Below are 24693 nucleotides of genomic sequence, written 5' to 3'. Positions count from 1 at the left end.
TCATCTCAAGTAGCGTCTCCAATAGCAGCAGCGTTACTCTTTGCAACATGCAACAGCATCTCTCAGCTCTCTATCCATTCTTCTTCGTTTCTACTAATGCGTGATGCTTCTTCAAGATTAATGTGAAGGTAAATGAGTTTTGATTTTTGTTCATTTATTGCTTTCTTCAACTCTTACCTTCTTGCTGTCCATCATTCTGTATCCATTCAAAACATGCAACCAGAAATTCATAATAACACCCAAAAATATTACTCAATGTTTCCTGTCTTTCATGAAAAATCTTTAAGTACTCTATAATAAAATTTCTTTTGATTTTGATTTTGATTTTGATTTTGATTCATCATTAAGTTATTATCACAGTTGTTACTAGAGGTTTGTTGTGGAAGAGCTTTGGAAATTGAAGCTGAAGTTTAATATGATAGGACGCAGCAACACCATTTTCATGAGTAGATTGCCCACCACCTGTTTGAGAAATTACCGCAGCAACTCTATAATAACTCTTCTCTTCTTCTACCTTTATTATTACTTTTGCCAGTCCATTTTGTCCTTGGTATGCTCCTGGATGTTGGTGGTTTCTGGTCAATGGTTTATTTTGCTGTGCATGAAAATTATTCAACAGTGTGAGGAGCTATGTTATATCATATGACTTAGGTTCTTAATCAAGCCACCTCGTTGATGTCAATTTTGATAGACCACCTAAATACATTGTTGTTGATGCTATTATATTAACTAATCATACATAGAAAAGCAATTTCTGTAACAAGAATTGAGCACCGTTAGTGGGCTAGCAGTTTTCTAACTTTTGGGCCAGCAAACAACCAGCAATACTAATTTTATACCTAAAACAAAATAAAACCCAAACCCATAAAGAGAGCGTGTATTCACGCTCCTTTACCACGCTCTCTTCTTCTCCCCAAAAATTTTAGTCTCTCCTCTACACTCTTGCACGCCATTTTTGTTGCTCTCAACGCTGGAGCACGCTCAACACGAATCAACATTCTTGAGCTCGCTGTTCATCTCAAGTAGCGTCTCCAATAGCAGCAGCGTTACTCTTTGCAACATGCAACAGCATCTCTCAGCTCTCTATCCATTCTTCTTCGTTTCTACTAATGCGTGATGCTTCTTCAAGATTAATGTGAAGGTAAATGAGTTTTGATTTTTGTTCATTTATTGCTTTCTTCAACTCTTACCTTCTTGCTGTCCATCATTCTGTATCCATTCAAAACATGCAACCAGAAATTCATAATAACACCCAAAAATATTACTCAATGTTTCCTGTCTTTCATGAAAAATCTTTAAGTACTCTATAATAAAATTTCTTTTCATTTTGATTTTGATTTTGATTTTGATTTTGATTCATCATTAAGTTATTATCTCAGTTGTTACTAGAGGTTTGTTGTGGTAGAGCTTTGGAAATTGAAGCTGAAGTTTAATATGATAAGACGCAGCAACACCATTTTCATGAGTAGATTGCCCACCACCTGTTTGAGAAATTACCGCAGCAACTCTATAATAACTCTTCTCTTCTTTTACCTTTATTATTACTTTTGCCAGTCCATTTTGTCCTTGGTATGCTCCTGGATGTTGGTGGTTTCTGGTCAATGATTTATTTTACTGTGCATGAAAATTATTCAACAGTGTGAGGAGCTATGTTATATCATATGACTTAGGTTCTTAATCAAGCCATCTCGTTGATGTCAATTTTGATAGACCACCTAAATACATTGTTGTTGATGCTATTATATTAACTAATCATACATAGAAAAGCAATCTCTGTAACAAGAATTGAGCACCGCTAGGGGGGCCAGCAGCTTTCTAACTTTTGGGCCAGCAAACAACCAGCAATACTAATTTTATACCTCAAACAAAATAAAGCCCAAACCCATAAAGAGAGCGTGTATTCACGCTCCTTTACCACGCTCTCTTCTTCTCCCCAAAAATTTTAGTCTCTTCTCTACACTCTTGCACGCCATTTTTGTTGCTCTCAACGCTGGAGCATGCTCAACACAAATCAGCATTCTTGAGCTCGCTGTTCATCTCAAGTAGCGTCTCCAATAGCAGCAGCGTTACTCTTTGCAACATGCAACAGCATCTCTCAGCTCTCTATCCATTCTTCTTCGTTTCTACTAATGCGTGATGCTTCTTCAAGATTAATGTGAAGGTAAATGAGTTTTGATTTTTGTTCATTTATTGCTTTCTTCAACTCTTACCTTCTTGCTGTCCATCATTCTGTATCCATTCAAAACATGCAACCAGAAATTCATAATAACACCCAAAAATATTACTCAATGTTTCCTGTCTTTCATGAAAAATCTTTAAGTACTCTATAATAAAATTTCTTTTGATTTTGATTTTGATTTTGATTTTGATTCGTCATTAAGTTATTATCTCAGTTGTTACTAGAGGTTTGTTGTGGTAGAGCTTTGGAAATTGAAGCTGAAGTTTAATATGATAGGACGCAGCAACGCCATTTTCATGAGTAGATTGCCCACCACCTGTTTGAGAAATTACCGCAGCAACTCTATAATAACTCTTCTCTTCTTCTACCTTTATTATTACTTTTGCCAGTCCATTTTGTCCTTGGTATGCTCCTGGATGTTGGTGGTTTCTGGTCAATGATTTATTTTGCTGTGCATGAAGATTATTCAACAGTGTGAGGAGCTATGTTATATCATATGACTTAGGTTCTTAATCAAGCCACCTCATTGATGTCAATTTTGATAGACCACCTAAATACATTGTTGTTGATGCTATTATATTAACTAATCATACATAGAAAAGCAATCTCTGTAACAAGAATTGAGCACCGCTAGGGGGCCAGCAGTTTTCTAACTTTTGGGCCAGCAAACAACCAACAATACTAATTTTATACCTCAAACAAAATAAAGCCCAAACCCATAAAGAGAGCGTGTATTCACGCTCCTTTACCACGCTCTCTTCTTCTCTCAAAAAATTTTAGCCTCTCCTCTACACTCTTGCACGCCATTTTTGTTGCTCTCAACGCTGGAGCACGCTCAACACGAATCAGCATTCTTGAGCTCGCTGTTCATCTCATGTAGCGTCTCCAATAGCAGCATCGTTACTCTCTGCAACATGCAACAACATCTCTCAGCTCTCTATCCATTCTTCTTCGTTTCTACTAATGCGTGATGCTTCTTCAAGATTAATGTGAAGGTAAATGAGTTTTGATTTTTGTTCATTTATTGCTTTCTTCAACTCTTACCTTCTTGCTGTCCATCATTCTGTATCCATTCAAAACATGCAACCAGAAATTCATAATAACACCCAAAAATATTACTCAATGTTTCTTGTCTTTCATGAAAAATCTTTAAGTACACTATAATAAAATTTCTTTTGATTTTGATTTTGATTTTGATTTTGATTCATCATTAAGTTATTATCTCAGTTGTTACTAGAGGTTTGTTGTGGTAGAGCTTTGGAAATTGAAGCTGAAGTTTAATATGATAGGACGCAGCAACACCATTTTCATGAGTAGATTGCCCACCACATGTTTGAGAAATTACCGCAGCAACTCTATAATAACTCTTCTCTTCTTCTACCTTTATTATTACTTTTGCCAGTCCATTTTGTCCTTGGTATGCTCCTGGATGTTGGTGGTTTCTGGTCAATGATTTATTTTGCTGTGCATGAAAATTATTCAACAGTGTGAGGAGCTATGTTATATCATATGACTTAGGTTCTTAATCAAGCCACCTCGTTGATGTCAATTTTGATAGACCACCTAAATACATTGTTGTTGATGCTATTATATTAACTAATCATACATAGAAAAGCAATCTCTGTAACAAGAATTGAGCACCGCTAGAGGGTCAGCAGTTTTCTAACTTTTGGGCCAGCAAACAACTAGCAATACTAATTTTGTACCTCAAACAAAATAAGGCCCAAACCCATAAAGAGAGCGTGTATTCACGCTCCTTTACCACGCTCTCTTCTTCTCCCCAAAAATTTTAGTCTCTCCTCTACACTTTTGCACGCCATTTTTGTTGCTCTCAACGCTGGAGCACGCTCAACACGAATCAGCATTCTTGAGCTCGCTGTTCATCTCAAGTAGCGTCTCCAATAGCAGCAGCGTTACTCTCTGCAACATGCAACAACATCTCTCAGCTCTCTATCCATTCTTCTTCATTTCTACTAATGTGTGATGCTTCTTCAAGAATAATGTGAAGATAAATGAGTTTTGATTTTTTTTTCTTTATTGCTTTCTTCAACTCTTACCTTCTTGCTTTCATGAAAAATCTTTAAGTACTCTATAATAAAATTTCTTTAGATTTTGATTTTGATTTTGATTTATCATTAAGTTATTATCTCAGTTGTTACTAGAGGTTTGTTGTGGAAGAGCTTTGGAAATTGAAGTTGAAGTTGAATATGATAGGACGCAGCAACACCATTTTCATGAGTAGATTGCCCACCACCTGTTTGAGAAATTACCGCAGCAACACTATAATAACTCTTATCTTCTTCTACCTTTATTATTACTTTTGCCAGTCTATTTTGTCCTTGGTATGCTCCTGGATGTTGGTGGTTTCTGGTCAATGATTTATTTTGCTGTGCATGAAGATTATTCAACAGTGTGAGGAGCTATGTTATATCATATGACTTAGGTTCTTAATCAAGCCACCTTGTTGATGTCAATTTTGGTAGACCACCTAAATACATTATTGTTGATGCTATTATATTAACTAATCATACATAGAAAAGAAATCTCTGTAACAAGAATTGAGCACCGCTAAGGGGCCAGCAGTTTTCTAACTTTTGGGCCAGCAAACAACCAGCAATACTAATTTTATACCTCAAACAAAATAAGGCCCAAACCCATAAAGAGAGCGTGTATTCACGCTCCTTTACCACGCTCTCTTCTTCTCTCCAAAAATTTTAGTCTCTCCTCTACACTCTTGCACGCCATTTTTGTTGCTCTCAACGCTGGAGCACGCTCAACACGAATCAGCATTCTTGAGCTCGCTGTTCATCTCAAGTAGCGTCTCCAATAGCAGCAGCGTTACTCTCTGCAACATGCAACAGCATCTCTCAGCTCTCTATCCATTCTTCTTCGTTTCTACTAATGCGTGATGCTTCTTCAAGATTAATGTGAAGGTAAATGAGTTTTGATTTTTGTTCATTTATTGCTTTCTTCAACTCTTACCTTCTTGCTGTCCATCATTCTGTATCCATTCAAAACATGCAACCCGAAATTCATAATAACACCCAAAAATATTACTCAATGTTTCTTGTCTTTCATGAAAAATCTTTAAGTACTCTATAATAAAATTTCTTTTGATTTTGATTTTGATTTTGATTTTGATTTTGATTTTGATTCATCATTAAGTTATTATCTCAGTTGTTACTAGAGGTTTGTTGTGGTAGAGCTTTGGAAATTGAAGCTGAAGTTTAATATGATAAGACGCAGCAACACTATTTTCATGAGTAGATTGCCCACCACCTGTTTGAGAAATTATCGCAGCAACTCTATAATAACTCTTCTCTTCTTCTACCTTTATTATTACTTTTGCCAGTCCATTTTGTCCTTGGTATGCTCCTGGATGTTGGTGGTTTCTGGTCAATGATTTATTTTACTGTGCATGAAAATTATTCAACAGTGTGAGGAGCTATGTTATATCATATGACTTAGGTTCTTAATCAAGCCACCTCGTTGATGTCAATTTTGATAGACCACCTAAATACATTGTTGTTGATGCTATTATATTAACTAATCATACATAGAAAAACTATCTCTATAACAAGAATTGAGCACCGCTAGGGGGCCAGCAGTTTTCTAACTTTTGGGCCAGCAAACAACCAGCAATACTAATTTTATACCTCAAACAAAATAAAGCCCAAACCCATAAAGAGAGCGTGTATTCATGCTCCTTTACCACGCTTTCTTCTTTTCCCCAAAAATTTTAGTCTCTCCTCTACACTCTTGCACGCCATTTTTGTTGCTCTCAACGCTGGAGCACGCTCAACACGAATCAGCATTCTTGAGCTCGCTGTTCATCTCAAGTAGCGTCTCCAATAGCAGCAGCGTTACTCTCTGCAACATGCAACAGCATCTCTCAGCTCTCTATCCATTCTTCTTCGTTTCTACTAATGCGTGATGCTTCTTCAAGATTAATGTGAAGGTAAATGAGTTTTGATTTTTGTTCATTTATTGCTTTCTTCAACTCTTACCTTCTTGCTGTCCATCATTCTGTATCCATTCAAAACATGCAACCAGAAATTCATAATAACACCCAAAAATATTACTCAATGTTTCTTGTCTTTCATGAAAAATCTTTAAGTACTCTATAATAAAATTTCTTTTGATTTTGATTTTGATTTTGATTTTGATTCATCATTAAGTTATTATCTCAGTTGTTACTAGAGGTTTGTTGTGGTAGAGCTTTGGAAATTGAAGCTGAAGTTTAATATGATAGGACGTAGCAACACCATTTTCATGAGTAGATTGCCCACCACCTGTTTGAGAAATTACCGCAGCAACTCTATAATAACTCTTCTCTTCTTCTACCTTTATTATTACTTTTGCCAGTCCATTTTGTCCTTGGTATGCTCCTGGATGTTGGTGGTTTCTGGTCAATGATTTATTTTGCTGTGCATGAAAATTATTCAACAGTGTGAGGAGCTATGTTATATCATATGACTTAGGTTCTTAATCAAGCCACCTCGTTGATGTCAATTTTGATAGACCACCTAAATACATTGTTGTTGATGCTATTATATTAACTAATCATACATAGAAAAGCAATCTCTGTAACAAGAATTGAGCACCGCTAGGGGGCCAGCAGTTTTCTAACTTTTGGGCCAGCAAACAACCAGCAATACTAATTTTATACCTCAAACAAAATATCTAACTCATTGGCATTAGATGATGAGTTAGCAACATGCTTTTGACACTCTGCCATAGCCATATCAAGATAACGATGTAAGATATCACTTGTTTCCTTTGTTTGGGATGCAAATTGAGCAACACTGTTCGAATGGGAGCATAAATCATCAAACCTCTCTGTTTTTGGATTCAACAAACTTGAATCATGGCTGCTCTTAATATCACTATGTCTTCGCTTCACAAGTTTGCTCCAACGGTCCATAATGTATCTTCTTGGAATTTTTCTCACGCGTTCATGCCCTAGGACAACCAAGCTATGATGGCATAATATGCCTCTTGATTCAAACATTTGACACATGCATGTAATATCCTTCGTTTCCGCATTGTAGTTAACTTCATAAACCCTCTCTTTAGAAGTAGATACATCCTCCAAAATAGAATAGACTTTAGATGTAGAAACTGCTTTCATAAGGTGCAAAATACAACTTGCTTTCTTTCTAAATTGCTTTTGTACTTCCTTAAACTTTGCATTAGTATAGGCACCTTGAAATTGCTTCTCTATTAAGGAATTAGTGGCACAAGGTATTATTGATTTATAGTCTTCAACATCAGCCTCCCTTTCTTGTTGCTCTTTCCATCCAAGGCAATTGTCATATTGTTTGACAAATTGAATCAACAAGCTCTTGTTATTTATAAATTTGTCAAAATATGAATGCATGCTCTCACTTCGTTGTGTGGATCTCATACCAGCCCAAAAAAAGTTGTCAAGAAAAATTGGAACCCATCGATGTCTTTCTTCATAGATATCTATGTATCATAGTAAACAAATATACATAAAAAAATTTGTAAGCAAACTTAACAAAAGTGGATGCAAATGTTGTCATAAACATGTTAATAATGCATTGAATCTTAAAAAAATTAGAATAAGAAATTTGTACTAGAGGCATATTCAAACACATGTTAGAATTCTAGCAAATAGAATATGATGGCCACTTGATACTTTTTTAAATACTAATATGCTAATTCCTATGTGCAAAATATAAAAATTCATGTTTAGAAAAGTACTTGATAGCCACTTGTTATCTTCTAAACCATATTCAATCAGAAAATCTTCCCATTGATTTTGAAAATCATCTTCTGAAATAGACTCCCAAACAATATTATTTAAATCATTTTGTAACTCTTCATATCTCTTGTGTCTTTTGAATTTTTCTGGAATCTTTTTCGTAATGTGCCAAATGCATAACCTATGACGTGTCTCTGGCATCACATTCTCAATTCTAGCTCGTATTCCGAGGCATTGGTCTGTTATAATGCCTTTAGGAGCCTTTCCATGCATACATGTAAGCCAAGCATTAAATAACCAAGTAAACGAGCCTGAATTTTTCTTAGTCAACAAACCACACCCAAGAAGCACTGAGTTACCATGGTGATTAACCCCCACAAAGGAACCAAATGACATATCGTAACGATTGGTTTTATAAGTAGTATCAAACGAAACTATATCACCGAAGTACTCATATGCTGCTCTACTTCGAGCATCAGCCCAAAATATAGTTTTGAGACGCTTGTTTTGATCAAGTTCAATATCAAAATAAAAATCAGAGTTCATTTCCTTCATCCGTGTAAAATACTTCAACATCTCCCTAGCATCCATTTCTTCCGTAACATTGCGTACCTTTCTGCTGAGATAGTTCCTAACATCTTTTTCCATTAAGTTTATCTTGGAAAAACCCCCTGCTTCACCCACCAATACTTGATATCTTTTGCTTGGTCTCACACCTGCTTCATCATTCCTCTCAATGACTCGACACATGTGCATAGTCATCTCTCTATTACGTGTCAACAGTTTTGCCATCTCTGGATCACAAGGATGTGAATGATCCAAGCACACCTTCGATATAATCCAAAGACCCTCCTTATTCAACCTAATAGAAATCCTTGCGGGGCAATTGTAGTTGGTTATAGGGTTGGTCTTTTCTATTGGTGAAACTCTAGACTTGCATTTCCCCTCCCTATTGCAATTGATCATTTGATTCTTAGGAACCTTATCTTTACCAACTCTTCGGGTAAACCTTATCTTAGTAACAAAACCAACGCGCTTGGCATAATTCTGATAAAATTGATTTGCATCTTCAATGGTTCCAAAACACATGCCAACCTTGGGCACATCCTGTAAAAAAGTTAGCATACATCAGATAGTAAATCAAAATCTCATTAAAGTAGGTGCAAACTATGGTAAGTCATGTGTGCAGAATCTCATTAAACTGGTTGCAAAATGTACAAAAAAGAATGCAAAACAGGACCCTACAACAACAGACTGCATTTGAATGCATCACAAACCCAACCAAAACAAAACAACTACATAAAACACAACACTACCTATTAACTAGCTTAGCCTCACTTTCCTAACCCTTGGAAATTATGTACCTCCAACCCCAAAAAAATCATAGAACATGTTTACTGTTATAGAACAATTACAAATTTGATGCTTCTACTTCTACTTCAGGTTCTTAGCAGCTAAGGTTAGATCAGTTTCATTGAGGATGCATCTTGTCTTATTATCTATTTTCCTTTCTTATTAAATATTGTGAGGTAATGTTATTTAAGGAATTAACTATTAGTGGTTAGGGCTTTACTACTATGTGCTCTACTTGGGCTTAATTACGTGCATTCTTAGGGTAAAGAAGAGGAACACCTTTGAATAGAGGGCAGAGCCTTAAATGAAGGGCCACAGCCAGAAAATAAGCAAGAATTTTGGGTGGAGAATTTGCACATATCTAAAAGTTTTACATGGAAATAGCAAAATAAGAAAACCATGACTCCTAGACCCAAATATCTGAAAATTGAAAGTCAAGTTGAAAGTCCAAAAAGCACGTTTCTTATTGCTAATTATTAAGAACAAATAGTGGATATGTATATGAGAAGCATGCAAACAATTCACAGAATCCTTAACAAGAATGAAGCTACCTATGAAAATTGACAAATCTGAAAGAAAAGATAAAGATTGTGGTGATGTGATTCAGAATCATGAAAGCAGCAATAATAACAACATCATATCAGAAATTGATGATGTTAGTAATAATAGTAAGAAGAAAAAAGATGGATCAAGAGTGTTTTATGGTAGCAGGGCATTCTTCTAAAAACCATTATTCATTACTCAGAAACAACAAACAAGAAACACTAACATTTTTTATATTTTCTGTCTTAGTCATTTCATCAAACAGTTGATTTGCGTTAATTGTGAATTGTTGCATTATAAAAATCAAAAGCGAATAAGGTATAATTTGAATTCTGTACATTCAATTTAAACTCTATTATGAAAAAAAAGCAGCATGCTTTGCAAGCTCAGAAATTCATAATCATAATCATCATTGTGTTCATTGATGCACTATGAAAATCATTACAAAAATCATGAAATTAGAAGAGGGAGAAATTGCTTACTTCAATATTCTGTTCTTCTAACACTGATTCCTGATAAACGGAGAAGAAAATATTATCAAAGAGTAAAAGGTGAAGCTTCAAGCTTTGTCAACGAAACTGCGATCGTAGAAGAGTGTATCCGGCTAGCGGTGCTTTGCGGCTAGTTCCTTGGAGAGGAGCGTGAGAGAAAGCCGTTTGGGATAGCGCGTGAGAGAAAGCCGTTTGTGATAGCGCGTGAGAGAGCCCTAGTGTAAAAACGCATGCTGGCTGAATGATGGTTAGATATTGATATATTTGCTGGTCCCTGAGAGTTTTCCTTTATATATAGAGAGACAAAGTAAAATGTGATTGAAGGAAAAATTATTTATAACAGACAAATAGTACTTAAATACAAACAAACTAGCTAGGGTATGCTATTTTCTGAAGACATATTGTACAGAATATGACACACATCCTTTATTGTAAAACCGTGTTCTTTGGAAAAGAATTTCAAACCGCTTACTGTTTTATTGAGGAAACAGAAACCACTTTATATGGCAAAAAAAAAAAATCTTATTATATATACTTTCTTTAAAATTTAAAAGAAATTAAAATTTATATAAAATAAAAATTATTAAAAATATAAATATTGTTGTGTCTTTTTTATTATTTTAAATTTAAAATTTTTTTATAATATTGTATTAATTTTTTTGTAATCAAAAATTACAAAAAAAGAGAGATAATAAAGAGAATCAAATAGAAATTTCAAAAATTATAATTAAAATTTCCAATTACATTATACATATTCACACTATTACATTATATTTCTATTTATAAGTTCAATACTAATTCTAATATTACTTTCTTTTTCAAAATAACCTTATCCTTGGAATTGTGATAAAATATATAAACAAGTTTAATATGTTAAATGTCAAAAACATTTCTATTATAATTTATTATTCTAATTTTGCCTAAAACCTATTTAATTTTCTTTCTTCTCTTTATTAAAGAGAAAATTATAAAAAAAGAAAATTTAACTCATATAAGAGTTATTCAAAATTAAAGAATGATTTTATTTTTAAAAGAAATATAATTCTTTTTTCATATTCAAATAATTTTTAAACAAACTCTTAAAGTTTTTGTTTTTCAAAAATTTCAACCCCTCTATTATCACTATTTTTTTATTAACATAAAATACAATAAATAAAGAGTTAAAATGTATTTAATTAATAAAAATTTTAAAAATATAACAATTTTTACTTAATAAGAAGTATTTAAAAATAGATAATATTTTCATGTCATATTTTTGAAAGCAATTACATATAAAAGAAAAAAAAAGAAAAAATATAAAGTTGGGTGAGTATTATTGTTTTTATTTTTTCCTTATGTGGTATTATTTGTACTATAGCATATTATTAAATTTGAATAATGTATAAATGTATATAAAATAACTAGTTGCCAAGTTCATAGTTCATAGATTTAATACGGGACAATTTACCCAAATAAATAAATTTGGTTAAAGCTTTACTCAAATACACAAAACAGATTTCAGTTACGTTTTTGTGCAATTTCCACTTTATGTAAACCGTGGTAAGCTACCACGGTTTCTGATTAAAACGTAAACCGTGGCAAGCTACCACGGATTATGCTTTTTTTGTTTTGTGTGTAAACCGTGGCAAGCTCCCACGGTTTATGAAGAATGCGAGCTGCATGTAAACCAATATGGCTTACCACGGTTTATGTGTCTGCACGCCTTTCGTTGGATCGATTGCATGTCCACGATGTGAGTCATTTAGTTATTGCTCTTAGTTTCAGTGGTTTATGTCAAGTGTCGTGCTCTGACGAAACCCATACTATTTCGATACAGTTTGTGTGGGAGTCTTATTCTTCTGCCGAGGTTAGTGCTGTTATTCACCCGGAGATACTAGCCGACGAGCACCGTAAGCTATGGACGGCCGTCACTAGCCTGATATATTTTGCTGCGATTGAGTGGCATCAGGTTGACCGGGTTCTACCGCAGTTTGGCGGTCTTCAGCATCTCCCTGAGCCAGCTCTGAACATAGATTGGCTACATGCAAAAGATGGCAGGGGTGGGGACAAGTGGTTCCCCACCTATTATCAGGAGTGGCATCAGCATTGGAAGAATCGGCTTCATTCAGTCATCTGGGTCGATCGAGTCCTTGATCCCGGTCCATCATCAGACTACCTGGAGTGGTGGTGCCGTGTGGCGCACAGATTTCTATCCCCAAATGTTGCATTTTAGGATTCTAGGCCGATTGTGTTGACTGAGGAGGCTCGTCAAAGAGGATCGTCACAGGCACCTCCTAGAGTGCACGTTTACGACAGACCAGATAACAGGCGAGCCGATTGGCGTCGGCATATAGGCACCCGTACCACGGATCGAGAGTGGCGAGAGCTGGCTGACCATTTAGAGGAGGACATCCCTAGAGCTGATCATGGAGATGCGGCGGATTTTCGTATTCCTCGACGTAGAGGCAGACGACAGGCAGGGTGGGACGGCCGTAGAGGGGGCTCGAGGTAGAGTACCTTCCGTTGATGATCAGGGCACTCAGCATGGTGTTGGTGAGGATGTAGTTGGTTCAGCCTCAGCTATGGATGTGGGTAGTAGCTCTCAGCTCTTTGAGAATGTCACCCCAGATGCGTTTGCTGGGTATACCACCGCGGCTGTTGGGATGGACATCGATGATCCTGTTACTGAGTCAGAGTTCTATAGGGATATAGCAGACATGCTCATGGATGATGATGGGACCCATTATAGGCCACAGATGCCTGACGACCAGCCCCAACTTGCTGATCCGCAGCCACAGACTTACGATGTTCTTCCTCAGTTGGCCGTTGACCTCAACGAGCCTGCAGCATCTCCGACTGACCCATGTATCCCATTAGGAGGGACCCCAGCCTCAGCATTCAGCGGCGTTCCCGCACAGCCATCAAGACCAGCGGCAGAGTAGAGACTTAGGAGGGTGAGGCGTCCTCCATTGTGTGGCACCGGAGGTCACCTGCTCGGTCAGTTCAACGATGATGACAGCGACACCATTGAGGATTCTGATTAGTTATGTCATATTGTCATGTCCAGTCCCTATATTAGTTTATGTTCTTCGCATGCTATTTAGCCTTATGTATTTCAGACTTCTGTAATTTATTATCTGCCATGTATTTGATAGTTAAAAAGGTTTGAGAATTGTCTAATATGTTATCTGCTATGTATTTGATAGTTTAAGCGGTTTGAGCTTCTATTATATACATGTATTCTGTCACAATTATCATGCGCAGTCTAAATGATATCACATTGATGCAATAAAACACTTTAACATAAATGGTTTAGGATTAAAATTCCCCCTTCATAAACCTGGGAGCTTGCCACGGTTTATGGTTATATTTCTCTCTTTGTAAACCGTGGGAGCTTGCCACGGTTTACACACAAAACAAAAAAGCATAATCTGTGGTAGCTTGCCACGGTTTACGTTATAATCAGAAACCGTGGTAACTTACCACGGTTTACATAAAGTGAAAATTGCACAAAAACATAAGTGAAATCTGTTTTGTGTATTTAAATAAAACTTTCACCAAATTTATTTATTTGAGTAAATTGCCCTTTAATACGCTATGAGGCTGGTTACCCAAAATACTAATTAGAAAATACGAAAAAGGAATCAGAATCCATAGAATTGACAATCACATAATTAGTAATTTACACAAGTCTATGGGCCTTGTATATATATAGTATGCCTAGTAAATTCAATTCTAAACTTTTTTTTGCTTAATTGCACCAAAATTTCATTTAGGACGAGTGTGGTTGAATAAAAAGATTCATCCATGCTTAACTAAATATTGGAAATTTAATATTTACTTTGAATATAAATAAAAAATAATCTTAAAATACTTAAAACTGAAAATAATCGATTGTAATTTAGTACGATTTTGGTTTTTAAGATATAAGTAAAAAAAAAATTTGTTTTTAACTTTTTTTGTATACAAAATCGTCTCTAAAATTTAACTTGATTTTAAAATTATCCTTATTTTAGCTCTTAGGAACCAAAATGAAAGTGGCCACAAAAATGAAGACAAAGATAGATTGTAGACAATTTTTTCTTTCTTTTTTTTTCGTAGGAGAAAAAACGCTCTTTTTCTCTTATTTTTTTATTTTATAATTTTTTTTGTTATAGATAATTTAATTCAAAATTTTAATATTTAAATAAAAAAATAATTTTAAAATTTGATTTTAAATTTTAGAGATAATTTTGTATATAAAAAATTAAAAACAAAAAAATTGTTAATATATATGTTAAGGACAAAAATCATACTTAATCCTAATTATATTCTAGGTAAGTATTTTAAATTTCTAATGATTATAGAGGGAAAAAAAAAAGCAAATACCAAAACGAGGAGCGAATCAATTAATACCTGAGAATTAGGGTTCTTTAAAGACCTCATGAGTCGTGACAAAGTCTAAGAACGCGATACCTAAGCAATAAATACATATATAAATCCGGAAACGTTTCAAGTGCTCCAGTAGCAAGGTTTGACTTGAATTTGTCATGATAGTGAAGTTCGCAGTGGCATTTATAGCCCTGAAATAACAAAGAAAAAAACTGTAATAGGCAGCTAAAAAAAAGGAGAATGCAAAGCTGTGACCTAGCGGCTATGTTGGGAGTTGGGACGGACAAGATAAATAGAAGAATTTAAAATTGATTAAGCCAAGAGATGGTTTAAAAAATCAAATAAAAAATTAAATAAAATTTCTTTACACATAAAAATTTGAGTCAAATAAATTTTTTTAATAATAATAATTTCTAAATTTAATTAAAAATCAATGTCAACCTAATTCTTTCTTTTATTTAAAAATAATTTTTATTTTATTTAAATATTAGAATAAATTTTTTTCTTACGAAAATATATAATTATCAAGTAAAATAATTAAATTTGTATAAAATTTGTGAAATTGACATAAAAATTTCTTATAATTTTAAGTTACTCGCTATTAGTTTAAATTTCATAAAGACAATAAAATAATGTTCGATGAAAATTCAAATATATATATTATGCCTTATAATTCATCTGTTAATTATTTTTTATTATCATATACTATATACTATGCCGTGTCTTATAGATACACATGACTATTATTACATTATTAAAAAATAACATTAATTTAATTTTATAGTATTAGCGATAATAAGTTTGGGTAATATTAAATTTTTACTTAATAAATTATTAAGTTAGCTATAAAATTGAAAAAAGATCATTTAAGATGATTAAGTAAAATTTTATTAATTGAGGTGTGATAATAGTCTTTTTTTTCCTATATAATAATAGATAAATAGTCAAATAAAAATTAGGACAATTTACCCAAATAAATAAATTTGGTGAAAGTTTTACTCAAATACACAAAACAGATTTCACTTACGCTTTTGTGCAATTTCCACTTTATGTAAACCGTGGTAAGCTACCACGGTTTCTGATTATAACGTAAACCGTTGCAAGCTACCACGGTGCTTTTTTTGTTTTGTGTGTAAACCGTGGCAAGCTCCCACAGTTTACAAAGAGAGAAATATAACCATAAACTGTGGCAAGCTCCCACGGTTTATGAAGGGGAAATTTTAATCCTAAACCATTTATGTTAAAATGTTTTATTGCATCAATGTGGTATCATTTAGACTGCGCATGATAATTGTGACAGAATACATGTATATAATAGAAGCTCAAACCGCTTAAACTATCAAATACATAGCAGATAACATATTAGACAATTCTCAAATCTTTTTAACTATCAAATACATGGCAGATAATAAATTACAGAAGTCTGAAATACATAAGGCTAAATAGCATGCGAAGAACATAAACTAATATAGGGACTGGACATGACAATATGACATAACTAATCAGAATCCTCAATGGTGTCGCTGTCATCATCGTCGAACTGACCGAGCAGGTGACCTCCGGTGCCACACAATGGAGGACGCCTCACCCTCCTAGGTCTCTGCTCTGCCGCTGGTCTTGATGGCTGTGCGGGAACGCCGCTGAATGCTGAGGCTGGGGTCCCTCCTAATGGGATCCATGGGTCAGTCGGAGATGCTGCAGGCTCGTTGAGGTCAACGGCCAACTGAGGAAGAACATCGTAAGTCTGTGGCTGCGGATCAGTAAACTGGGGCTGGTCGTCAGGCATCTGTGGCCTATAATGGGTCCCATCATCATCCATGAGCATGTCTGCTATATCCCTATAGAACTCTGATTCAGTAACAGGATCATCGATGTCCATCCCAACAGCCGCGGTGGTATACCCAGCAAACGCATCTGGGGTGACATTCCCAAAGAGCTGAGAGCTACTACCCACATCGTAGGTCGGCTGATCCATAGCTGAGGCTGAACCAACTACATCCTCACCAACACCATGCTGAGTGCCCTGATCATCAACGGAAGGTACTCTACCTCGAGCCCCTCCACGGCCGTCCCGCCCTGCCTATCGTCTGCCTCTACGTCGAGGAACACGAAAATCCGCCGCATCTCCATGATCAGCTCTAGGGATGTCCTCCTCTAAACGGTCAGCCAGCTCCGCCACTCTCGATCCGTGGTACGGGTGCCTATACGCAGACGCCGATCGGCTCGCCTGTTATCTGGTCTGTCGTAAACGCGCACTCTAGGAGGTGCCTGCGACGACCCTCTGTGACGAGCCTCCTCAGTCAACACAATCGGCCTAGGATTCTGAAATGCAACATCTGGGGATAGGAATCTGTGCGCCACACGGCACCACCACTCCAAGTAGTCTGATGATGGACCGGAATCAAGGACTCGATCGACCCAGATGACTGAATGAAGCCGGTTCTCCTAATGCTGATGCCACTCCCGATAATAGGTGGGGAACCACCTATCCCCACCCCTGCCATCCTTTGCATGTAGCAAATCTATGTTCAGAGCTGGCTCAAGGAGATGCTGAAGACCGCCAAACTGCTGTAGAACCCGGTCGACCTGATGCCACTCAATCACAGCAAAATATATCAGGCTAGTGACGGTCGTCCATAGCCTACGGTGCTCGTCGGCTAGTATCTCCGGGTGAATAATAGCACCAACCTCGGCAGAAGAATAAGGCTCCCACACAAACTGTATCGAAATAGTAAGGGTTTCGTCAGAGCACGACACTTAACATAAACCACTGAAACTAAGAGCAATAACTAAATGACTCACATCGTGGACACGCAATTGATCCAACGAAAGGCGTGCAGACACTAATCTCTGATCCCTTGGATCGTTCCTCGGCATAAACGTAGCCACCTACAATTTTAATTGAAATCATGTGATAACTAGAAATAACACATGATGTTGACCAACTTGTGAACCGAAAATAATAAACCGTACCTGGAGGCAAGAGGAAACCCGAATACATCAAACCCACTAGGCCTCAACGTGGGAAACCTCCAGAAAATCCAAGACTGTAGAAGCTGTAGCGGCCCGGCCATGTTAACAATGTTTTTGTTCGTCCCACGACAAAGACATCTATACAACCAGACCAGTGCAGCCGAACCCCAGCTATATCTGCCCAAGTCGTCCAACGATGCCAAATAAGGCAACCAACGAAGGTGGACCCGGTTTGCATTTTTGTCCGCAAACAGCTGAGACGACAATAGCATCATAATATAAGCACGTGCGTATATACGCACGGTCTCATCAGTAGCATCTGCTGGGAGAACCCGGAACCTCTCATGGAACCTTGTGTAGCACACTGTCATCTGCTTGACTTTATTCTGTGGAGGTAACTCCCCAAACAACTCGCGGATCCATACCCATGCTGGTCTACCCTGCTCCATCAGATTCTCAAACTCAGTCAGGCACCCGCTGACGGGCTCACCATCGATTGGCAAACCCAGTTGATATGCCACATCTTGCAAAGTAATACTGCACTCACCAAAGGGCATATGGAAGGTGTGCGTCTCAGGATGCCACCGCTCAATAAATGCGCTAAGGAGAGGCTCATCAACCCAGAGCCACTGGCTGTTCAGCCTAGCCAAATGATACAAGCCCGCCGTTCCAGGTAGAGTATAATCCGGTCGTGTAAGGACATATTCTGTTGTCTTCTAACGCCGCTAATCACCCTAGCAGGCTACAAAATATGGGCAACAAAATCCCTCAACATACGACCATTACTAATAACATCAGACGTAATTTATAAAAAATTATTACAAGCCTCACATTGTTTTTCTTAATTTCCTAATTATAGCAATAACAGTGATTATAATAATAAGCGGTCCAATTCTAACAAAATCTAAGAGTAACAATAATAACTACCATTATCAGAAACGAGGACAACAATAATGATAATAACAATAACACTACTAATACTATGCACTCACAATAACAACAAAAATTAAATGTAAAAAATAATTTTACTAACAATAACCATAATAATATCAATATTTATATAAATAGTAATAATAAGAATATTAATAATAATAATAATAACTAACCTCGGCGTCGATGTATCCAGCCACGTGAGCGACGCCATTTAATCGGTACAAGCGATCCTCATCCTCCATGCTCCACCAACTAAACCTCTTTCCAACCTTCTTTATTTTCCACAGATTCTCTCAAACCAACAACCCCCAAATTTTGCTTTGTGTCACAAATGATCCGTGAGAAGTTTCAGCGGATTATGTATTTATAGGCACTCACACGTAAATCGTGGTAAGCCATAGCACTTTACGTGCAGCTCGCATTCTTCATAAACCGTGGGAGCTTGCCACAGTTTATGGTTATATTTCTCTCTTTGTAAACCGTGGGAGCTTGCCACGGTTTACACACAAAACAAAAAAAGCATAATCTGTGGTAGCTTGCCACGGTTTACATTTTAATCAGAAACCGTGGTAGCTTACCACGGTTTACATAAAGTGGAAATTGCACGAAAACGTAACTGAAATCTGTTTTGTGTATTTAAGTAAAGCTTTAACCAAATTTATTTATTTGGGTAAATTGCCCTAAAAATTAGGGCAAAGTACGTAAATAAATAAATTGATCAAACCCTTTACCCAAATACACAAAACTAATATTCCTTACCTGATTGTGCAATTTGACACTTCTATGTAAATCGTGGGAAGCTACCACGGTTTACAATTTTAACATAAACCGTGGCAACCTACCACGGTTTATGAATTGTGTGATTTATGTGTAAACCGTGGCAAGCTACCACGGTTTATGAAGGGAGAATGTTTAACATAAACCGGGGCAAGCTCCCACGGTTTATGAAGAGTCGACGGTGTACTTTCACCGATTATTCTGGACATTCCCACCCTGTATTGAGGCATTCCATCATTGCAAGCCCCTCTTCAGTATTGACGGTACCCACTTGTATGGCAAGTATGGAGGGACACTGCTGTTGGCGATTGCGCAGGATGGGAACTCCAACATCCTCCCTATTGCATTCGCCCTTGTGGAAGGAGAAAATGCAGAGTCGTGGTCATTCTTCTTGTCCAACCTATGAGAGCATGTGACTCCTCAGGAGGGTATCCTTGTAATCTCTGACAGGCATAATGGGATCAAGGCAGCGCTTGAGGCACCTGAGACTGGGTGGCTGCCGCCTCGTGCTTTCCGAGCGTACTGTATTTGGCATGTGGCAGCGAATTTTGCCCTAACTTTCAAAAGGTAAAGATTCAAGGAAGTGAATGCTGCCTACGCAAAGATTGAAGCAGAGTTTTATTACTGGTTTGACATCATGCGGACTGAGAATCCAGCAATGTGTAAATGGGCCAATCGGATGGAGTACGACAAATGGACCCAACATGAGGATAGTGGTAGACGGTTCGGGCACATGACAACCAACATCAGTGAATGTGTGAACTCGGTGCTAAAGGGAACTCGAAACCTCCCGGTCACATCGTTGGTTCAGTCAACTTACGGGAGGCTTGCTCAGCTTTTTGTGGTACGAGGACAAACAGCAGAGGCACAACTCGGATCTGGTAATGAATTTTGCCAGGCATTGGCCAAGGCAATTGATCAGAATCTAAGAGACTTAAGGTGCTTCACTGTCACGTTATACGAAAGGCATCAATCGGAGTACACCGTAGCCGAGACAACACCAACCGGGCGCTTCTCGCTGGGTAGCTATAGAGTTTTCCTTATAGATCACAGATGCGACTGTGGCCACTTTCAGGCGCAGCATTATCCTTGTTGCCACGCCATTGCATGTTGCACCTACTCCCGCCTTAATTGGGCGTCATATGTTCACGAGGTCTATCGTATGAGTGAAGTTTTCAACGTTTACAAGCAGGGTTTTGTTCCGCCTATCTTGGAAGGCCTATGGCCTCCATATGCTGGGCCAACCATCATTCCTGATCCTAACATGAGGCGTGCAAAGGAAGGTCGTCCAAGGGCAACCAGGATCCGTGGTAGTATGGATCAGTCTCTGGAGAACCAGCCGAAGTGCTGTGGGCTATGCCGTCAGGCTGGGCATACGCGGAGGAACTGTGACCAGTGAAGACATACTACCGGGGAGGATGCGTAGATCTCATTACCTTGTTGTTTTAGTTGTTTTATTAACTGTTTAGTTGAGTTATGTATGGTTGGTTAAGTCTATGAATGTCACCATGTTGATTTTCTGCATTAATTTCATATGAATAAAATCTGTTTATTTTAGATGTTTGATTGCATCAATGTGGTATCATTTAGACTGCGCATGATAACTGTGACGGAAATAATGTATATCTTAGAATCTCAAACCGCTTAAACTATCAAATACATAGCAGATAACATATCATTTAGACTGCACACTGTGATAAAAATTTTTCCTTCATAAACCGTGGAAACTTGCCACGGTTTATGTTAAACATTCTCCCTTCATAAACCGTGGTAGCTTACCACGGTTTACACACAAATCACACAATTCATAAACCGTGGTAGGTTGCCACGGTTTATGTTAAAATTGTAAACCGTGGTAGCTTCCCACGGTTTACATAGAAGTGTCAAATTGCACAATCAGGTAAGGAATATCAGTTTTGTGTATTTGGGTAAAGGGTTTGATCAATTTATTTATTTACGTACTTTGCCCCATAAAAAAAATTATACTTATAAAAAAGATAATTAATCCTTTTATTTAAATATATTTTATCGAGATTAGTTTTATAAATTATAAACTCTGAATTTTAATACAATCATATCATTTAATTCTATTAATAAATAAATATTATTGTTTAGATAAAATACTTATTAAAGTTATTTTATTGAAAACTTATATATTTGACTACCAATAAAACATAGTAAATACGATATATTTAGAAATTTCTATTTTTTTTAAAAAATAAAACAAAAGAATACCTACATGGTTTATTTTTTAAGAAGAAAAAATAAATATACAAATATAAGAAACAACAGTAGTATTATACTATTATATATATATTATTTCAGTAATTATTAAAAAAGCTTTTAATTCTAATTGTTTATAGTTTTAAAAATACTAATATAAATTTATTTAACTTCCTAACTTTTATAACATTTTAGAGAAAGAATAAAGAGAAAATGCATGAGTAGCTTTGATTTTAGTTAATTCTCAAAATTTTGAACCATTTATTATTAGTAATGTCCATATATTTTTTTCTCTTAGTAAATTGGAGTAGCTAAAATCGATTTATTTATATTTTTTTTCTCGTAATAAATCGATTTCAACTGAATTATATATAAATCGTACTTAGTTAAATAATTTATCTACACTTCTATCTTCTATTATGGCCTAGAACAATTTACTAATAATTATTACTAAATTATTTTAATTCAAAACAATTTATATAAGACATATTAGTAACACAAATCAATTAAGAGTAAACGAATAATATTAAACGAAACAAGATTAATTACCCGTGCCATGCACGTAATAAAATTGAAATTATAATTTTAAATTATTTTTTTAAAATTAATTTGAATTACAATAATTTAATTAATTAATAAAAAATAATATGTTATGCATTGTTTGATTTTTTTTAATCTAGTGTTAATTAGATTAACTCTAAAATAGTTATTAATCGATTTTAATAACCTATTTTCTTCAATAAATCAGACATATATACTGAATGTGATCATAAATATAATATAGTAATAGTTAAATCCACCAAAAAATATATTGGCTATTATCACAATATAAAACAAATTAAATATAAAGGCTATTAGCACTTATAAATCTATAAAATTGCACTATCTTTGATTCGTGCAAGAATTTACTTATCAAATAAACTTAAAATATGAACAAAAAATATTTATAAAATGGACCTAGCATTACTTGAAAAAATCATAAAAAATAATCAACTTACCTTATTATCTATGAGAATCATTTCTATGTAAGTCGTCTTATTCTTGTCAAATTTGGATGAGACTTTCCATAATCTTATAATTCTTGCTTTTATTTTTCAAACTTTTTCATTACATAATCTACCATAGGCAATACTGTTGATAGAATCGTAATTAGTAGCCCTTAGGTATGAGAAATAATAAACAGAAGAAGATCTATGTTTGGGTACAAATTTTCTAGATGATAAATAATTGTAACAATTCACTATTAATCCTTATATATATATATATATAGATCTATGTTTGGGTACAAATTTTCTAGATGATAAATAATTGTAACAATTCACTATTAATCCTTATATATATATATATATATATATATATATATATATATATATATATATATATATATATATACACACACTAATTATACATGATAGTAATTAGCAAATATTTTCAATGGAGATACTTGCTACAATTAGATGAAATTTATGCCATTATATTTTATTAACCTTTATGATTAATGCAATAGAGATAGTTACTCAATATATATGTTATCGACATTAATTATATGCCAATATATTTAGGAAAGAGCTAAAAGAGGAGATATAAATATATATAATATTATTGCTATATAGGAAGCATACATAAATTGCTACCTTTTTTATTATATTATACAACTTAAAATTATAGTATCATGTTATTATTAATTCTAGATACTTGCTATAATTATATCAAATTTAATTATGACTCTAAATAAATAAAATAGATAACATTCAATATTATTTTTTTCTTTTTTACATTCAATATTTACTGTAATTATAAAAAGTAAACAAATTAATAAAAAATATGAGTAGAAAATAAAACATATTAATCAAAATTCAATTTGTTATCTAATTAATTTTGTGTCCATACAATATAACTTTACAAAAATGTTATGAATCATAACATTTTTTATTCTATAAAAAAATACTATATGTAGCCTTTAGTAGTACAAAAATAATTATAAAAATTAATTATTGATATTGATATTAATCACAATTGATTATTGATACCCTAATTTTTTTAAAATATATTTTACCTTTTTAAAATATAATGTATGTACCGTGTAGACCTTTATTATTATTATTATTATTATTATTATTATTATTATTATTATTATTATTATTATTATCAAAATAAATGGGTCACTATTAATGTATGTATTAACTATCTCCTAATAAAATTATTGCACTTAAATGAGAATTAGAACTATATCAGTTGATATAATTAGAATGATTAAAAATATCGATGATTGATAAGTAATTTAATAACGTATTAAATATTGATTTGATATAATTATAATGAAGATATTTTCTTAAATTAATATAATCATGCATTATTCATGAGCTAATTGTAATATAATTAGAATCAATTTATTTGAGAGAAACCAAACTAACAGTCACTCCTCTCAATGGCATTGCATGCATGCAAAAGAAAGCCGATAATTTTTGAAAAAAATCAATGTTATAAAATTATTCTAATAATGAACAACTTAAAATAAGATAATTTAAATATATTATCAATCGTTGAAATTACATATCCGAGTTTGTTACGAATTTAGCAAAACTGAACTTAAACTGAGAGAATTCAATCTCATTATGTGCTCCACTTTGAAGATTTTCGGGCAGACGTAAAAAACATGGAGGGGATGGAACTTGAACTTGCCCTATAAAATTCTGTGGATGCAATTCCTCAATCAAAAATCGAGCTCCTCCCAAGAAAGCTAACTTTAACCACATTTCATTAGGTTGGTCATAATATGTGAGTAGATCCAACCATCCTTCGGTAAAGTAGAGATTATTGCACCTTTTTTGAACGCTTACATCCATATAGTTGGAACCTGAATCAGTGAAGACAACTCGATGAGGTATTTCATAGATGTGATGCATTGTAAACGATTGTGGTAAAAGACAATCGAACTGGAACATTAGACGATAAGAATAACTTAGAGTAACAACAATTAATAAATTATTAAAAAAAATAATATAATATAATGAGTATATGAAAAATATTATGAAAAATTATAAATTGTACCTTAAAAGGATTAACTTTAATAAAAAATGAAGAATACATTCTTATTCTATGAAGTAGTAAAAAAAATATTAAATATAAAATTATGAGCTGAC

At 34.8% G+C, this 24693-nt stretch overlaps 3 protein-coding genes across 3 annotated transcripts; 1 reads left to right on the top strand and 2 right to left on the bottom strand.

The window, feature by feature from the left end:
* Nucleotides 1-6352: 6352 nt before the first annotated feature.
* LOC112795352 (protein FAR-RED IMPAIRED RESPONSE 1-like) lies at nt 6353-8996 on the bottom strand. The gene is made up of 3 exons (XM_072234576.1): nt 8267-8996; nt 6849-7648; nt 6353-6604 (listed from the first exon to the last, which is right to left on the bottom strand). The coding sequence occupies exons 1-3, from the start codon at nt 8994-8996 to the stop codon at nt 6353-6355; spliced, it is 1782 nt and encodes a 593-aa protein (XP_072090677.1).
* Nucleotides 8997-17089: 8093 nt separating this feature from the next.
* LOC112795351 (serine/threonine-protein phosphatase 7 long form homolog) lies at nt 17090-18792 on the bottom strand. The gene is made up of 4 exons (XM_072234575.1): nt 18724-18792; nt 17770-18333; nt 17447-17533; nt 17090-17362 (listed from the first exon to the last, which is right to left on the bottom strand). The coding sequence occupies exons 1-4, from the start codon at nt 18790-18792 to the stop codon at nt 17090-17092; spliced, it is 993 nt and encodes a 330-aa protein (XP_072090676.1).
* A 1172-nt stretch (nt 18793-19964) lies between these two features.
* Nucleotides 19965-20726, top strand: LOC114927593 (uncharacterized). Its single transcript, XM_029297644.1, has one exon. The coding sequence runs from the start codon at nt 19965-19967 to the stop codon at nt 20724-20726; it is 762 nt and encodes a 253-aa protein (XP_029153477.1).
* The last annotated feature ends 3967 nt before the right edge of the window (nt 20727-24693 follow it).

Source organism: Arachis hypogaea, chromosome 4 (assembly GCF_003086295.3).
Source record: "Arachis hypogaea cultivar Tifrunner chromosome 4, arahy.Tifrunner.gnm2.J5K5, whole genome shotgun sequence".
Lineage (NCBI taxonomy): Eukaryota > Viridiplantae > Streptophyta > Magnoliopsida > Fabales > Fabaceae > Arachis > Arachis hypogaea.
This window is presented reverse-complemented; position numbering and strand designations above follow the sequence as displayed.